The sequence below is a fragment of the Ostrinia nubilalis genome, chromosome 26 (genome assembly GCF_963855985.1).
Source record: "Ostrinia nubilalis chromosome 26, ilOstNubi1.1, whole genome shotgun sequence".
NCBI classification, from domain to species: domain Eukaryota; kingdom Metazoa; phylum Arthropoda; class Insecta; order Lepidoptera; family Crambidae; genus Ostrinia; species Ostrinia nubilalis.
In genome coordinates, this window is record NC_087113.1 from 2,870,112 (window position 1) to 2,888,374 (window position 18,263).

The 18,263-nt window shown below is 36.7% G+C and overlaps 3 protein-coding genes and 3 long non-coding RNA genes across 6 annotated transcripts in view; 2 read left to right on the forward strand and 4 right to left on the reverse strand.

Moving 5' to 3' along the window:
• LOC135084422 (mitogen-activated protein kinase kinase kinase kinase 5) overlaps positions 1-1,888 on the reverse strand; it is an 89,673-nt gene extending 87,785 nt beyond the window's left edge. Inside the window, exon 1 of the mRNA XM_063979208.1 lies at positions 1,646-1,888. Coding sequence (XP_063835278.1) covers positions 1,646-1,756 — 111 coding nt within the window. The 5' untranslated portion in view covers positions 1,757-1,888. The remainder of the gene's footprint in view (positions 1-1,645) is intronic.
• Positions 1,889-3,962: 2,074 nt separating this feature from the next.
• Positions 3,963-4,622, reverse strand: LOC135084399 (uncharacterized). Its single transcript, XM_063979175.1, has one exon. It carries the CDS (start codon positions 4,620-4,622, stop codon positions 3,963-3,965), a length of 660 nt encoding a protein of 219 aa, XP_063835245.1.
• A 587-nt stretch (positions 4,623-5,209) lies between these two features.
• On the forward strand, positions 5,210-6,131 carry LOC135084429 (uncharacterized). Its single transcript, XR_010259840.1, has 2 exons — positions 5,210-5,450; positions 5,969-6,131. It is a non-coding gene; the product is annotated as an uncharacterized LOC135084429 (long non-coding RNA).
• A 969-nt stretch (positions 6,132-7,100) lies between these two features.
• LOC135084553 (uncharacterized) lies at positions 7,101-8,208 on the reverse strand. The gene is made up of 2 exons (XR_010259885.1): positions 7,606-8,208; positions 7,101-7,319 (listed from the first exon to the last, which is right to left on the reverse strand). It is a non-coding gene; the product is annotated as an uncharacterized LOC135084553 (long non-coding RNA).
• A 203-nt stretch (positions 8,209-8,411) lies between these two features.
• On the forward strand, positions 8,412-9,512 carry LOC135084509 (uncharacterized). The gene is made up of 2 exons (XR_010259866.1): positions 8,412-9,015; positions 9,296-9,512. It is a non-coding gene; the product is annotated as an uncharacterized LOC135084509 (long non-coding RNA).
• A 3,577-nt stretch (positions 9,513-13,089) lies between these two features.
• The window catches only part of LOC135084519 (ribosomal protein S6 kinase alpha-5-like), a 111,123-nt gene continuing 105,949 nt past the window's right edge, over positions 13,090-18,263 (reverse strand). Inside the window, exons 17-18 of the mRNA XM_063979291.1 lie at positions 17,307-17,446; positions 13,090-16,410 (exon numbers count right to left, since the gene is read on the reverse strand). Coding sequence (XP_063835361.1) covers positions 15,448-16,410; positions 17,307-17,446 — 1,103 coding nt within the window. The 3' untranslated portion in view covers positions 13,090-15,447. The remainder of the gene's footprint in view (positions 16,411-17,306; positions 17,447-18,263) is intronic.

Sequence of the window (18,263 nt, forward strand, 5' to 3'; positions counted from 1 at the left end):
GCAGTTGTTTGTTAATGTAATGTAACTTTTTTATTTATTTTCTTTTATCAATTATGGAATTACCAGAAATATCAGAATCCTATTATTATGTCCAGATATCACACTATCATCAATTTATTTAACCTTTATATCGTAGTGTTAATTAATTGTAGTATTAATATTAGGTATTCAACAGAGTTCAGTTTCATTTCCTAATACTTTAAAATTTTAAAGCTTCTGTATTACACATTTACCTTTTCTAACGTTTCAAATGCAATCATCGAGAGGAAACTAACAGCTTAATGGTAGAAGACAATTTGATGATTCAGTGTGAGTCATAATCACGGTGGGTTTCTTCATTTTAACGGCTAACGTAACCACAATGACAGGTTAATGTTACACCATTTTGGTTTCATCGTTAATATTTCAATGGTAAATTATTTATTGTTTACAATAATTTACTATGAATGTAAACAAACAATTTTAAAAAAAATTGGGTTTTTGTGCATATGCAAGAGTGATGTTTAATTTTTATAAATGAAGTAGGTATTATTTAAAAAAATATATTGTTTCTATTTTGAACCAAACTAAAGGATATTAATAATAGTCCTTGTAATAACATCTGCTTTAGTACTTAGCTACAACAACAATGGTTTGATCAAGTAAAATAAATTAGAGATTACCTAACTTATTTAATAAGCAAACTGTACATTATTAAGAACTAGCAGAACCACAATATTCTATTTACATCTATAGAATATTATAAAAATTCTAGACAGGAGAAATTGCTTAAATAAGTCTGGTTTCTTCATCTTGCGTGGTTTATGGCCACATTTTGGATACTACGACCCACAGAGTGACTTCCCCAATATAAAATATAGAAAAGGATAGAGAAATGCAAAAATTAATTCAACAATATTGATAAAAAGTAAGTTAACAGCTGATATGTTTATCAGGAAGTTCCACAAACAATATAAAACAGAAATTAGTGAAAGTGAATATGTAGTTAAAATTACCAATAGAGCCTTAAATTCATTACTTAGCATGATGTGTAACAATCTTTACTATTACAAACAGTTAATTGACTAGCTCTTGCATACTCATACATATTCATTGCATTACATCAATTGCCAATTGAAATATTTACATTTTCAATTTAAAACTAACATTCTACTTTGTTGAATTAATGAATACAAAGTGGCAGAAATTTGAAATAGTTGTGAAGTGTTTTGCATTTTATTACATTTTGGTTAAAAAAATTAACAATAATATAATGAATTTTGGTTCATAACAATGTGTTTATAAACATTTTAAACAGTTTTAATGCAGAGAGAAGTATAAATAGATGATAATTTTTATAAGACAAAGCAATAAGGTGGATGCAGCTGGGATGGGTGTAGCCAATTTGAAATCGACACAACCACACGATCAAGGCCGCTGCACACACGTGTACTTTATCGAAAATATATCTCAAGCGAATAACGATAACACCAAATCTGATTTTATTACAATTATTCAACTGCGACAGTAGAAACTGACATTGTAATAACACACAACTCAATGGACCAAGAAACCTGTGCCACTCACGCGAGAGAGTGATTCATCGTCGAGCGGTATTAACAACCTAATAATGAGAGAAAAAATAAGCTCTAGAAAGGCCTCCTACCTTGTACACATCGCCATAGGTCCCAGATCCGATTCTCTGAATGAGTTCATACTCATCTTGAGGGTTTCTACGCGATATATCTGAACTCAAAACACCACCACTATGCGCCATAATCACTAGCGAACACTAATCTAACATTTATTTACACTTTCATCTCATTATTCACATAATTATTAACACATAACGTCGACAAATTAATTATTTTTTCAACACAAGAGTCGACATCTCCCCGCCTGACGTCTGCCACAGTGCCATTTTTGGTGTTGCCATTAACTAGAGTTTAGTTGTACTAATTGTGTAGTATTTCAACAAATTAATGGACATGTCACCGTAAAATTGTGAATGAAGAATGTTCACTAATTTTGTTTTTTAGCTTTCTGTATTCTCTGTTAAAAATTAAAAATACACGTGAAAGAATTATTTCGATACGTCAATTAGTTTCCAAGATATTGAATTTTAAAAGTGCGGGCGGCGGCCGGCCCGCCATTTTATGCGCGTGACGTCATATTACAGTGACTGGCTCATTTTGTATGGATGGAATCTTGCAAGCTAAATTAAGACCCACTTCCGGGCAACCGATTAAGCTGAAATTTCGCATACACATGTGATTTGGATAACCATGCAATATTATGATGACATGGAGCTGATCTGATGGTGGAGCTGGAAGGTGGCCATAGGAACTCTATAATAAAACGACTTAAATCCATCGAGTTTGGGCTCGTTCGTTTTGTATTAATGAGTACTTTAATTCTATATAGTAATCAGGGTCTGATGATGGAGCTGGAAGGTAATTCGCAATAAAACGACACAATCGCATCAAGTTTGGGTTTGGTTCAATTTTAATTTCTGTGATGGGTCTGGGTGTTAATATGTATAATAAGTATGTATTTACAAAAAAAAATGTATTTAAGTATGTTTATATCCCGTTGTCTACTGAGCGGACATTGTGAATGTACGTCACGCGGGGTCACGTGACCGTCGGCGGGACTCGATATTTAAGCGAACTTTGAATGCCTATAAAATCATAACTACTTGGTATTTTTGAATGAAATAAAAACAAATGTATTTGTATATGTAAAAGCTTAACTGTAACATAGGTTTCAAGTGATTTTTCATACCTAGTAACATTCTCAATTACGTTAGATTATAATTTGACTTAGTTAGATTACATCTAACTAACATAACATCTAACCTAACCTAACCTACTGTTTTTACAATCTCACGAGTTATATTACAAACTGACGGAGTTCCCAATTTCACGTTGACAGACATAATATTATTTAATAATTTAGTTGTATTATGAAACAATACGAAAATTCAAATAAGACTTGGTAAAACACTGTAATTATAACGTGCACTTTTATCAATCTTCCTGGACTAGATTAATATAAAATAAGCAAAATTTTGAGTAAAGAAAGAAACGCAACTTTAAATAATTATCAAAAATAAATAAAATCACCTGTGAATAACAAAAAAGAATAATAAAATAATAATAGGATCTCTCAAAAATGATTTAATCTAAACGATTCATTTGATTACCAGCAGGGCTAAGATGCGCGCCGTGATAAACTGCTATCGCGGCGTTATATCGATTTTGACGTCACTATATCGTTTTATCTACCGGCGCTAACATGGCACCCCGAAAATTATCATGTCATCTGTCAAAATGTGATAGTGATAGATTTGTTTTTTTTTTTGTGATAAACCTGGCAAGCCCTAACATGAAGCGCTAACTATATCATATTTTGACATCACGATAGGATAGGATGTGGTGTTTTTATCGTCCTCGATCCTTGCCCACGATAGCAAGACGATAGGAGATTAACTTTTTTGCAAGCTACTTTAACTCTATTTATTTATCATTTATAATGGTAAATGACATTTTACGACTAATTTGAGGCTAGTAAAATTCAAAGAAAGGAATCTAGCACCTTTGTGATACTTTTACTTTTTGGGGCTTCATGCGGTGGCGTTCCCCCAAGCCAAATGAAACACCGGTTAGCGTTGAGACGATGTGTAATCGGTTATCATTGTACACACAACACGAAATGTCACTCTAAACACAGTTTGGTAATCAGCGTAAAGCTTGTATGTATCACAAACAGCATACGGTATGATTAATATAATAATATGTGTACTTAAATTAGTAGTTTTTGGAACAACCAAATGTACGCCCAGTGAGCGGGAAAATGTGAAGTCCCGTTCCGTCAATTTTGACAGCTTGTGTCAGTGATGCGTTCAGAAATCCGAACGCCACACCACCACAGATTAGAGAGCATGTCTAAAGACACACCACCCCCCCACGGAGAAGGATAGGTTATGTGAAAAATATATATTCGTTTAAATCTTTGAACTTAACATGTCGACCGGCACGAGTAGTGTAGGACCGCTTCTCAGAGCTGTCGGCTGTTGGTTCAGGCTGAGGAGGTGCAGGTGGCAGAGTTTCTATGGCTTTTGGCTGGGAATCGTATAGGTTTTCAGTAGTACTGTCGGTGTAAGCTGGCTTTACGCGATCGATGCTTACATTAGACTTTTTTCCTTTGATGTTGATGGTCAGAGACTTGCCGTCATGGGAGCGTTCTATGATCGGGTGCGGACCAGTATAAGGAGGTTGTAGAGGACGTCGAACTGTATCGTCCCGGAGAAAGACGTGAGTAGCTGTGCTCAGGTCTTTAAATATGAAAGCGGACGGTTTGGAGTGACGCGAAGCAGGTATGGGTCTGATATCTGCCATTTTGTGACGCAGTTTCTCAACAAAGTCAGAGGCGTTTTCGGGTGAATGGATGCTAACGGAAGGTGCTAGCATTTCTCCCGGTAGACGTAAGTTTTCACCATATACCATTTCTGCTGCTGTGGCCTTGATGTCTTCTTTAAAGGCCGTCCGCATGCCCAGTAGTACAAATGGTAAGGATGTAGTCCATGTGTTATCGTGGCACATGAGAGAAGCCTTCAGCTGCCGGTGGACTCGTTCAATCATGCCGTTTGCACTTGGATGGTATGCTGTCGTACGGATCCGTTTTGTGGCGAATTGAGCCATGAGGCGTCGAAACAGGTCAGACTCAAATTGTTTGGTAATCAGCGTAAAGCTTGTATGTATCACAAACAGCATACGGTATGATTAATATAATAATATGTGTACTTAAATTAGTAGTTTTTGGAACAACCAAATGTACGCCCAGTGAGCGGGAAAATGTGAAGTCCCGTTCCGTCAATTTTGACAGCTTGTGTCAGTGATGCGTTCAGAAATCCGAACGCCACAACTTCTAGGTGGAGATTGAGTTCTAGTTCAAGAGTTTATCAGTGTGAGGCGAATCTTGCGACAGTTTATAATCGCTAGCTGCAAAATCTTAGTGCTCCCACAGTCCCACCCACATATTAATTATTACATTACCTACCTTGTAAAATAACCATTACTTACCTACTTAGTTAGGCAGTCAACAGTACATCAGACAATACATATTAAGTTGCAAATGTCGTGAGATACCCCACAGTGTTTAGCTTGATTTAAGTACCTACTGTCATCTGTACATAATCTTGTAAAATTATTGAAAATGGGGCGGAATGTGGTGACCTCAGAATACGGAACAAACCAGAAACCGTCAACGGGCGTAAATGTGTATTCATATAAAGTACTCCAAATCGCACTACTTTGACTTTAGAGCAATCAGTCAATGGCCGGCGCGCGCATTGTTTACATATCCGTCAGATTGACACTTTATAATTAAATTATGCCGTCTTGTGCCGTTCCAACATGTAAGAATGCTACTGGAATTACGAAGAAAGTGCATGGGATCATGTTTTATCCGTAAGTAGCACATTTCCAATTCATTTTAATTAAATAATAATTTTCAAAAAAAATCACGGTTGTATTTTGTAAGTGTTGCCACAGGTCAACGGAATATTTTACCCTACTTTTTTATATTGAATTACATTTGTCTACTTATAAAAAATTCACGCGTTAATTTTGTTAGCGTTACCACAGAATAATGGAATATTTTCCCCATCCTTTTTGTTTTAATTAGTTTTTAGTGTAATTTCATCCATGACATGACAACCTGATTAATTAAATTATAAGTGCCACTTGTGGTCTAAACTGAATAAATATTTTTGATTTTGATTTGATTTCAATATATTGAATTAATTTATAATATTACTCCCTAATAATGAGGAGATAATAAATTACTATCGTGAATTTCATACTTTCCCATTTATTCAAAAGTAAGGCATTGGTATCAACAGATCAGCAGCAGCAATATTTGTATATTTAATAATAATTTTAAGTAATTAATTATTGCTTACATACTTACTCTGATTTTTTTTCAGGATACACAGCCAGAGTTGCCTCGCAATCAAATTCAAGTATTGGTGATGTTTTTGATTTGGATTCTGTTTTTGACTCCAAGAAAAGTTAAACTAAAAGCACTACTGCGCCGTAAACAAATGTTTTGTTGTCGATATGTTTACATAATAAAGAACCTTAAGTTTCTTTTTTGTTTTACTTGGCATTCTAAAATTTATATTCGACTTTTGTAATTGACTTTTAAATAACATATTATACCTACATAAAATATAGTACATATATTACACTATTTAATAGAAATAAATAATCATCTTACACTTAGTTACTTCGGAGTAAAAATTAAATTCATAGGTAGGTAGGTACTATCTATGCCTATGGCCAGTCATGTCGTCTCGTTCTATCGCAAAGAATCACCATTTGATAAGAGCGAGAGCAAAAACGGAAATGGATAGTTAACACTGGCCGTGTGTACTTATTTCACTTACTTATTTTTTACTTGTTTAACATCTCTTTAAAAAATTACATAATTTTACCCCAAAAATGGGGGTGTCACACGGCGCTAGTAACACTAAAGGGGGTAGAGGGGCGCGGGAGGGGAAGTATTTTGGACACAAGTTGCCGCGTAGAAATGTTATCGAACACTCCTTCTGGTTTGTTCTGTATTCTGAGGTGGTGACCGAGCTTCTTGTGTCTACATCAAACAGTGGCAAGGTCAATGTCAGAAATTAGCATTGGGTGGGATGTGTAATCAAACTAGCTATAATAACAATGAGAATAAATGAATTTTACTAATTTTATAACTTGATGGTGATACCATACATACATTCCACATTACTATCAATCTAATTCCTCCATGTGGTCTTTTTTAAGGGCTTTAATGTGACAGGATGATAATCTTGTACAATTTATTCCATTATAATAAATTCATCATCATCTCAGCCATAGGACGTCCACTGCTGAACTTAGGCCTCCCCCAATGCTTTCCATGTTGCCCGATGGGGCAGCAAGGTTCTGGGGTGGAGGCCGGGTACCGGAATACGCAGCGTGGGACGTCCACCCACAAGGTGGACCGACGACATCATAATGGTAGCAGAAAGGCGCTGGACGCAGGCAATAAATTTATTATTGCAGTGTAATTTCAAAATAATTCAACCATTATTTACAAAATCTTTATTTGGAAAACTTTTGTTTTACAATAGCTATTTATAATTTCAAATACAAACAGAATTCCATGAATTGGTTAGCCTAGCCAGTACCCTTGAAGTTTTTCTTGCTGATTGTTATTGTAAATTTTCATGATAGTGAGCAAGACTTGATTATGTCTGCTTTAGAATGAAATAATCACTCATAATCCCACACTTCTTCATCCACTGTCTGAAAAAAGAAAGAATATTATTTAAACACAATTATAAATATTACAATTACATAAACAGTTCATAAATAGAAACATTTACTTAATCCTATTTGTATTTTAAGTTTACATACAAAATATTGATCACAGTATTATTACACGGTGAAAGAACTATGTGAAATAAATATAGGAAAGAAGGTGAAAGCTTATTTGTAGGAATAAAGATATTTTTCCTTTTCTTCGGTGCTGTTACTTATGAAAATCAAGATCTGCGGAGTAAAGCTAATATTTTAGACTTTAGGTACTTACTTTGCTACTTATGAGTGTAACTTTATTTCTCAAATCTCAATAAACTTTCTGACTGCTTCATGTAAGTTGAATAATTACTGTAAACCTCGCATTATGGGGTAGGTAGTGGAGTTCGGTTATTCTGTTAATTTTGAAGACTTCATTCTTTAATACTATCGGTATGATTAGGAATTCTTCATTGTTTTTCTTTAACTTGGTTATCTCTTCGTTTGATATTTTCCGTACTTTAGAAATATTAAAAATAAGACTGGAAACATAAAAATACAATTTTAAAAACACAAACAAATACAATCAAGCAGTCATGTAATGTCAACAAAATTGACATAACTTTTTTTTAATGACGTTCTCACTGCTTTAAGATATGTGTTTTTAGCCGAATTAGTAGCAGAAATGAACGAGATTGAACGAATGAGCTAAAATATTTCAAGGTTGGCCAACATAATAACGCAATTTTTTCTTAATATGGCAACAATTCGGTTATCACGCGATAGCGGTCGATAGACTTTTCTATCGATGGTCCCATGTTAGGGAAAATGATAAAATTATCTACGTGATCGAAAATTGTCTTATCATATCATGTCATTGTCGATGCGCGCATCTTAGGCCTACTAGTCAGTTATTAGCCCGCAATTTCAATCCAACAGAAACAGAAAGAAGAATAAGTACTAGACTCTGGCTAAATTATTTCAAATTTTTATAAAAATAAACTTACTTAATTTTAATTCTGATAGTGCTCATAAAATGTACTATTTTTATTTTTGTACCCAAAAGTGGTATCACTAAATGTCTATGGCTGGTCCATCTGTAGGCCTAAGATGCGCGCATCGACAATGACATGATATGATAAGACAATTTTCGATCACGTAGATAATTTTATCATTTTCCCTAACATGGGACCATCGATAGAAAAGTCTATCGACCGCTATCGCGTGATAACCCAATTGTTGCCATATTAAGAAAAATTTGCGTTATTATGTTGGCCAACCTTGAAATATTTTAGCTCATTCGTTCAATCTCGTTCATTTCTGCTATTAATTCGGCTGAAAAACATATCTTAAAGCAGTGAGAACGTCATTAAAAAAAAGTTATGTCAATTTTGTTGACATTACATGACTGCTTGATTGTATTTGTTTGTGTTTTTAAAATTGTATTTTTATGTTTCCAGTCTTATTTTTAATATTTCTAAAGTACGGAAAATATCAAACGAAGAGATAACCAAGTTAAAGAAAAACAATGAAGAATTCCTAATCATACCGATAGTATTAAAGAATGAAGTCTTCAAAATTAACAGAATAACCGAACTCCACTACCTATCCCATAATGCGAGGTTTACAGTAAATTCAACGTACATGAAGCAGTCAGAAAGTTTATTGAGATTTGAGAAATAAAGTTACACTCATAAGTAGCAAAGTAAGTACCTAAAGTCTAAAATATTAGCTATACTCCGCACATCTTGATTTTCCTAAGTAAAGCACCTGATAAAAGGAAAAATATCTTTATTCCTACAAATAGGCTTTCACCTTCTTTCCTATATTTATTTCACATAGTTCTTTCACTGTGTAATAATATTGATGATCAACATTTTGTATGTAAACTTAAAATACAAATAGGATTAAGTAAATGTTTGTATTTATGAACTGTTTATGTAATTGTAATAATTGTGTTTAAATAATATTCTTTCTTTTTTCAGACAGTGGATGAAGAAGTGTGGGATTATGAGTGATTATTTCATTCTAAAGCAGACATAAGCAAGTCTCGCTCACTGTCATGAAAATTCACAATAACAATCAGCAAAAAACTTCAAGGATACTGGCTAGGCTAACCAATTCATGGAATTCTGTTAGTGTTTGAAATTATCAATAGCTATTGTAAAACAAAAGTTTTCCAAATAAAGATTTTGTAAATAATGGTTGAATTATTTTGAAATTACACTGCAATAATGAATTTATTGCCTGGTTGGTAGCGACCTGCGTGATGTTGTCGGTCCACCTTGTGGGTGGATGTCCCACGCTGCGTATTCCAGTACCCGGCCTCCACTCCAGAACCTTGCTGCCCCATCGGGCAACATGGAAAGCATTACAGCAGTGGACGTCCTATGGCTGAGATGATGATGAATGAATTTATTATAATGGAATAAATTGTACAAGATTATCATCCTGTCACATTAAAGCCCTTAAAAAAGTCCAAACGGAGGAATTAGATTTATAGTAATGTGGAATGTATGTATGGTATCACCGTCAAGTTATAAAATTAGTAAAATTCATTTATTCTCATTGTTATTATAGCAATTTTTATTGATTACATATCGCACCCAATGCTAATTTCTGACAATGACCTTGCCACTGTTTGAAAATAATGTAGACATAAGAAGCTCGGTCACCACATTCCGCCCCATTTTCAATAATTTTTACAAGATTATGTACAGATGACAGTAGGTACTTAAATCAAGCTAAACACTATGGGGTATCTCACGTCATTTGCAATTTAATATTTGTCTGATGTACCTACTGTTGTTGACTGCCTACCTAAGTAGGTAAGTAATGGTTATTTTACAAGGTAGGTAATGTAATAATTAAATGTGGGTGGGACTGTGGGAGCAGTTTAGATTTTGCAGTTAATGATTATAAACTGTCGCAAGATTCGCCTCACATCCATTGCAATAATTACCTACAAAATGCTGCTTCTGATAAACTCTTGAACTAAAACTCAATCTCCACCTAGAAGCTTAGATTAATAAAACCTAGATAGATAGTCAGTGCACGAAAGGTGAGGCAGTTTTTAGGGAGCCGGCACGGCTTACCCGTAAACGTCACATGAACTGTCAAAGTGAAAAATTGGTAAACACGTCCGACGAATTTTCAACCGACTTCAAAAAAGGAGGAGGTTCTCAATTCGACCCGTATGTTTTTTTTTTTTTTTTTTTTCTATGTTTGTTACGCGATAACTCCGCCAATTATGAACCGATTTGAACAAATCTTTTTTCTGCGTATAGGTAATACCTCAAGGGTGGTCCCATTTAAATTTAATAATAGAAAAAACAACCCCCAAGGGTGGAAAATTGGGGATGAACTTTTTTATACGCAATATCTCCGCCGATTATAAATCAATTTGAACGATTATTTTTTTGTTGAATAGGTATTATCAAAAGGGTGGTTTCATGCGAATTTGAAGAAAATATTTCACCCCCAAGGGTGGAAAATTGGGGATGAACTTTTTTATACGCAATATTTTCAATTTTTAGTTTTTTTTGTGTTCACGCATTTGAAGTCGGTTTTATTTTTTTTAAAAGTTATAATTAATTAAAACGGTTTGTGCTGTGAAAGGGTGTCTAAAATACATCAGAAAAACAAAAGAAAGTGACCAGTGTTACATTTCATAAGTAAGTACTACGGTTCGACGCGTATTTTGCTTGAATTTGGCTTTCAAAAATTAAATATGGGAATGATACCAGTAACAAGAAAATTTATTTCCCAATTGTTCGCCGTACAAATACACTTCCTTTTTTATGAAATCGAGACTTTTAAGTCGATTTATCTTATTGTTATTAGGTAGGTACTTTGAATTCAATAAATAAGTAAGTACATGATGCGTTTTGTTTTTGTTAATTATAAAATTATTAAAAACGTATTAAAAATTTCCCTACTTTCGGGAAAATCGCCTTCACTGTCTACACTCCCCAACAAAATTGACACTAATGACATAAGATTTTTGCCTCACTCTTGACGAAGCGTTTGTATGAAGACTATCCATCTAGGTTTTATTAATCTAAGCCTAGAAGTAAAAGTATCACAAAGGTGCTAGATTCCTTTCTTTGAATTTTTCTAGCCTCAAATTAATCGTAAAATGTCATTTACCATTGTAAATGATAAATAAATAGAGTTAAAGTAGCTTGCAAAAAAGTTAATCTCCTATCGTCTTGCTATCGTGGGCAAGGATCGAGGACGATAAAAACACCACATCCTATCCTATCGTGATGTCAAAATATGATATAGTTAGCGCTTCATGTTAGGGCTTGCCAGGTTTATCACAAAAAAAAAACAAATCTATCACTATCACATTTTGACAGATGACATGATAATTTTCGGGGTGCCATGTTAGCGCCGGTAGATAAAACGATATAGTGACGTCAAAATCGATATAACGCCGCGATAGCAGTTTATCACGGCGCGCATCTTAGCCCTGCTGGTCATGCCATAGACAAAGATCATGTATCACTTTGGTGAAGTAAAAGCACAAAAGGCAAAGATACAAATTACTATACAGCTTACTGATTACAGCTGTGATTACGCAAAAAATTCATAATTTAGGAAATACAAAAAAATTACGCGTATTTTTTTCTCTAGGAAAACAGATTCCCACAACGACCGTTCCTGCAGCGACTCACACAGAAGCTTCCCGCGTGCTTCCCGCGAACTTGCCTTAGGGGGCGTCCAATAATTACGTGAGACGTTTAGGGAAGGGAGGGGGTCAAGAAAAACCTCACTAAATCTCACGTAGGGGAGAGGGGGGGTCTCGATAAATATCACGTAATTTTTTTCAGCAAAAAAAAGGGTCAAATTTCGAGAAAATGTCCTCTAATGCCCGGCAGCCATCAAAATTCGTTCGTCAACTTTAGTTCATTCATAGGTTCAATAGCAATCGAAGTTGGAGCTAAACCGTCTAAACAGTAAAGAAATTAGAAGAAACAGTTTTTTTTATATGAAATCCTAATCGAAGCTAACCCTTAACATTGGAAATATGTATTTTAAAAAATCTCACGTGAGATCAGTAGCGGCGTAAGGGGGGGGCGGTGGGGGCGGTCCGCCCCGGGTGCCAAGCATCAGGGGGTGACACAAGTCGCGCAGATTAGTACTCATTGGCGCATCTGCATGGCAAATCTGCGGTCTATGTCATGATACGGGAGGGGTGCGTACGATTGCGATCTTTCAATATCGCCCCGGGTACCAACCCATGCTACGCCGCCACTGCGTGAGATTGTGGGGAGGGGGAGGGGGTCTGGTAAAATCTCACCAAATCTCACCAAGGAGGGCGGGGGGGTTAAAAATTTGCCAAAATTGTCTCACGTAATTAATGGACGCCCCCTTACCTACTTCATTATTGAAGATGATGATGATGAATAAAGTTCAGTTATTTTTTATTAAATATAGGTACCTAACCGAAATAATCTTAAAATGGGCGAGGGCGAGTATCTATTAAAACAGTGGTGGTGGTAGGTAGTTATACCATTAATATGATTCAAGAACGGCTGGACAGATTTTGATGAAGTTTGGTTTGAAGATGACTGACATTCTGAAACAAGTGTATAGCTGGGTCTGCAGTATTCTAGTGTTTGTTACATTTTGTGGCTGTCTCTTTCTTTTTTCATTTTCTTAATATTTCTTTTTTATCCTGTATATTACTGTTTGATGTGGTGGTGTATCGCTGTGTATTTATTAAGGGAAAATCGAAATATCACATCTTAGTAAAAATAATAACACAAGCATGTAATGTTAAAATGGTATATTTATTACAATCCAATATCTCCGGCCGGCGCCTTGAACTTACAAAATTTGTTGAACGCCGACGCATAAACCTCTAACACTTTATTATAAAATTATATAATCTTTTGGTACAATCCATTTAAGTGCACTTTTACAAACTTTATCACGTAGCACGTGAGACTATGCGAAGCGTGGAGATTCTCAATCTCCGATGTAAGGACGCGAGTCCGCCTCGGCACGCGGCGAGGCGAGTGTTGCGTCCCTCTCACGCCGATTGCTTCGTTGGAGTGCGAGCGGGAGGCAACACGCGACACCGCCATGATCACACACTATTCTATTGAACTGATATTGAACTAAAGCGCTCATGCAGCAACCACCGCGATTATCTTACATCAAACGAAAGACACGCACGACAATCGAACGCTCTGTTGGTGTTAGATACTCATTGCATGTAACAAATACAAAATATAATTATTACTATTACATCTGCGGGCATAACAGAAGAATTTCCTCCTACCTTACACATATAAATTTAATTCATTTCTGTCTTTAAAAACTTATTACATTTTTATATATTTTGCCAAACAATTGAACCCAATAATGTTTAACAAATTGAAACAGGTCTTATATCTATTTGGGAACATTTCGCAGTCTGTTGTTTCTACCTGAAACTCAAAATAATGCCATAACAACTGATTACATTGTAACAATATTGATGGATATTGGTGCATCAATATTTTTGTATCTGATGACAAATTCAACAATTAATTGGGCTATAGACTTAAGACTAGATAGTGACAAACTGCCAAAATCATGACTGAGAGCTGTTACGATATCGTCATTGAACATGTCGATTTAATCATAGAATTTATTAAGTTAAAAACAATCTATATTACATGAGACATCAAACTATGACGATATAAATATGAAAAACATTTTTAACTAGTTACACTGTATTGCTAGCCCTTTAAATCAAGGTACATTACTTCAAGGCGATTTTTTCAGTTAAGATTTGTCAACACGTTATTTTGTTTTGGGTGTTTTTTTTTTTGGGTTCTTCGAGTGTATTTGATTAATTGTACACTAAAATCACCTTTATAATCATCAATTCCTAAACTTTGAATGAAAACAACAACATGCGTCGAGAGTACACGCCTGTGCCAAGTCTCCTCACTCCGAACGTTACAAAATTGAGATTTTCTTCAATATAATAATAAATAATTCTTCCACCGATTTTGTACTAAATGCTATTACATTTTTATTTACATGGAAAAAATATCAATCAAAACAAAATTTGGTAAAAGCGCTTACAGCAAAAGTAATTACGATTAGAAAAAAGTATTTAGGAAGTTATCAAGAAACCGATAGATTTAATAATCGATTTTACAATACTATTTTAACAATAAAATTCAAGCATGCTTTGGCACTTTCACCATTCATAAAGATTTTTTTATATTTTTTATTTTTGCAATTATGTGGAAGGTAAACATTGCCATATTACATTATTTTAATTCAAAACATTTACAAATTTAACCTATTATGCTATACTTCAAACAAATATACACACACAAACAACCTAAATTCATATTTATTGAAAGAGATCTGTAAAATATGGACCTAGTTTTTGAACTGGAAAATGTTGTTTCCAGTTGAAAAACTTTTGCAATTAAAACTATTTGGTTGGGCGTCGTCCGTTTGCTCACAAGGTGACGTCATCGTTAGACGGTATCTGCCTTTGTTTCACAATAATTTATTTAATTAACCACAATATATTCGTTACAAAACATTATCCGTATCAATGTGGATGCGGTCGAATACATAACGGTTAATGTTCACGAGGGTACTTTCAAAATTTTTGTGCATTTGACAGACACCTGATGGCGCCATCTAGCGGACGACGGCCGAAGGATGTTTGTAAGTGTTCGCTCTAACATCAATTTCAACGACTAAAGATGGAGTGGACAGACACACCGGTTCTATTAGCCTATTTATCTATCTATTCAAAATACATAATAACCAACGTCAAAGAATTAACTCTAATGGTAATTAATAAGGGAAAAAGTGTCTTAAAAATTAATAGTAACATTAAATAAAAGGATTAAAAAATAAAAACATGTCTATCGCGAGACGCGAGCTAGATCGCGCGTTACACAATAAAACTTACTCTGTCGAATAAATAATCATCTTTATTCATTTCGCTATTCTAATCGTGAGCAAAGCGTCCATTATTGCATCACTGTCTCGTTATTTGGAATTTGAGGTTACGACGCCATTTTGGAATTTTAAACTAGAAGAAACAGTCTACTATCGCGTTCAGGTTAACGGATGGCGTGATTTGAAACGTGATTGGTTTTTGATTTTTTCACCTTCTAGTGGCGCGGGTGCGGGTGGATCGAACGGGTGTTTTTTTAGCTTTGGTTTTGGTTTTACGGGCCGGGGCCTTCTTGGTGTTGACTTTAGCGGACCGGGAGCTTTCGACGGAGTTCACTCGTCGGTCGGACTCGAAAGAGAAAGCAGGAGCGACGCTCTTCACTTGAGAGGGAGACAGACTGATCTCGAGACGTCTCCGCCGGGAGCGAGTCATTCGTACGTTTTGTTCTAAATCCAGCTTCAGCGGGGGCATGGGCGCTTTAGTTTTCTTCGCGCGAGCGATTTTCCTAGTAGACACTTCGGGTTCGGCGCTGTTTTTCCTGGAGGAATGCCCGTTTTGACCCTTCTCTCTGAGAACCGGTTTGGTTGTTTCTTCGTACTTCCGTTTGCGGGTGACACGAGTGACCGTCTTTTCGTTCTCTATTGATTCCTTAGTGGGCCTCTTCTTGTCTTTTTCCTTTTCACTAGCGCTCTTGCTTCTCAACACGCGTTGTTCTACCTTCTCCTCAGTTTTGCTGCGAAGTTCTCTATCCCCGTTGATATTGAGTTGATTTTTCTTTGCGTCTCTGACGTCGATTTTTCTGCGTTTCCTAGGTGGGGACTGTCGTTCTTTGCTCTTTTTGGTGCGAGTCGATTTCGGGAACGCGACTTCTGTTTCGTCCAGGCCCTGGCTGGATTCGATATAGATATAGTCGTCGAGTTTGGAGCGAGACTTCGCGTAGGTTTTCTCGACTGGTTTGACTGAGGGTATGTCGTCGTCGTTGAAGGTAGGTTCTGGCGGTTCGTCGGCGGGCGTAGGCAGGGTGTGAGCCTTGATGAGCTCCAGGTCGCGGTCGATGGAACTAGCATGAGAGCGTATCTGGCCGAGAGTGTGGAGCAATTCTTCGGACGTTTCAGTGCTGGGCGGCCGCTTGTTCTTGCTGCGACGCTTGTACAGATCCGCTTTGGTCATGTCCTGGGGAAGAAGATATTGTACGTTAGTTTGGTGTTCGTGAAATGAATTTGATGGAGATATTATAGAGAAACTGATAAAGAGGACATTACAATATGAGGCTGGCTAATCCGCAATATTTATTGCAATGTGTGGCAATAGCAATAGACCTTAGAGATAGGGAATGGTTGTGAGTTGGAGATGGGAAAAGGTGACTGTTTGTAGGTAGGGGATAATAGATGTATTGTAGATAGGAGATAGTCATGACTTTTAGATAGAAAAAGGTCATGACTTTTACATGGAAGATTGTCATATAAACGTAGTCTTATCACCCTTACCGATTTCCCGCCTTTTGTATTTATCTGTGCACTAATATTACTATTTATGTATGTTTATCTAGACAATTTTATGCAGCTTACTATTTTATTTATTTTACCAATGGTCCGTGACCCTCACTCGGCATGGGGCACACTGAAAACCAGCGCCGTGGCCTTCGTCACCGTGGGCCACGGCATATGCTGAGTGGGGTCCCGTTGCAGTGGGCATCTTGTTGGTGAATGGGTGGCACTGCTCAGTTTACTCTTGTTTTTATTTTTTCTTCTTTTATTATTATGAGCCACTATCATGTCTATGTAATTGCCTGTATTTGTGTGATGTCAATTGTAATAAATGTATCTTTCTTTCTTTCTTTCTATATGATCGTGACTTCTAGATGGGCGGATAGCGATGACTTCTAGTTGGGAGATTGTCATGATTTGTAGATAAGGAATGGTCATGACTTCTAAATAGAGACAGTCACGACTTCTGTATTGAATATGGTCTTGACTTCGAAATGGGGGATGGTCATGACTTCTAGATGGAAAATGTTTATGACTTCTAGACCGGGGATGGCAGTAACCTGCAGATGTCTGTGTACTCACAGCGAGCTGGAAGCTAGCTTCGTCAGCGTGTCCCAGCGCTTGCAGCAGCTCGGCAGCGCTGGGGCGGCGCGCCGGCTCCACGGACAGCAGCTCGGACACCAGGCGCTTGCTGTCCGGAGACACGTGCTCCCAGTGCGGGCCTGGCGGAAAACATACATTATTATGATAGTTGTAGATAAAAACATTTGCTCAATGGGGTTCCCTACGGTATCCTGGAAGACAAATCATCGATTTCATTTCAACGAAAACTAATGGTAGAATGCACCATCCATTAATCAATTGAACGGTGTAGTCAGCAACCGGTTTCTTTCTAATACATACATAATGAATCAAATTCTATTAATACATTCAAATTCTCCATTCGCTTCTGATACATCATACATCAGATCACGAATCGGATAGTCCGACACCTTCACCGTTCGGCTACCGTTACCGTAACTGATGTACACTGTGATAATTTGTAAATGTATCCTGTTTTAAGACAAATAAATACTTTCTATTCTAATCTATCGTCGCTTCATATTCATCATCATCTCAGCCATAGGACGTCCACAGCTGAACATAGGCCTCCCCTAATGACTTTCACATCGCGCGGTTGGTAGCGGCCTGCATCCAGCGCCTTCCTGTTACCTTTATCAGATCGTCGCTCCACTTGTGGGTGGGTGGACGTCTCACGCTGCGTTTTCCGGTACTTATTGGTTATTCATAACATTTTTCCGCTCCGCTCCATCTTGGTGGAAACCAGACCTAAAGCTTATGACCTTTGAGGCCCAAGGCTTATGCAATGAATTATCTGGAAGTCTTGAAGCCACGATAGCCGGACGGTGAAGGGGTCGGACTGGCCGACTCGTGATCCGGGGAACGCGGGTTCGGTCCCCGCCGCCGCTCGACTATTGTGGTGAGCTCACTCGTGACGCAAGCATATTTAGCTTAGTACGAGGGGCTAACGGGAGTCAT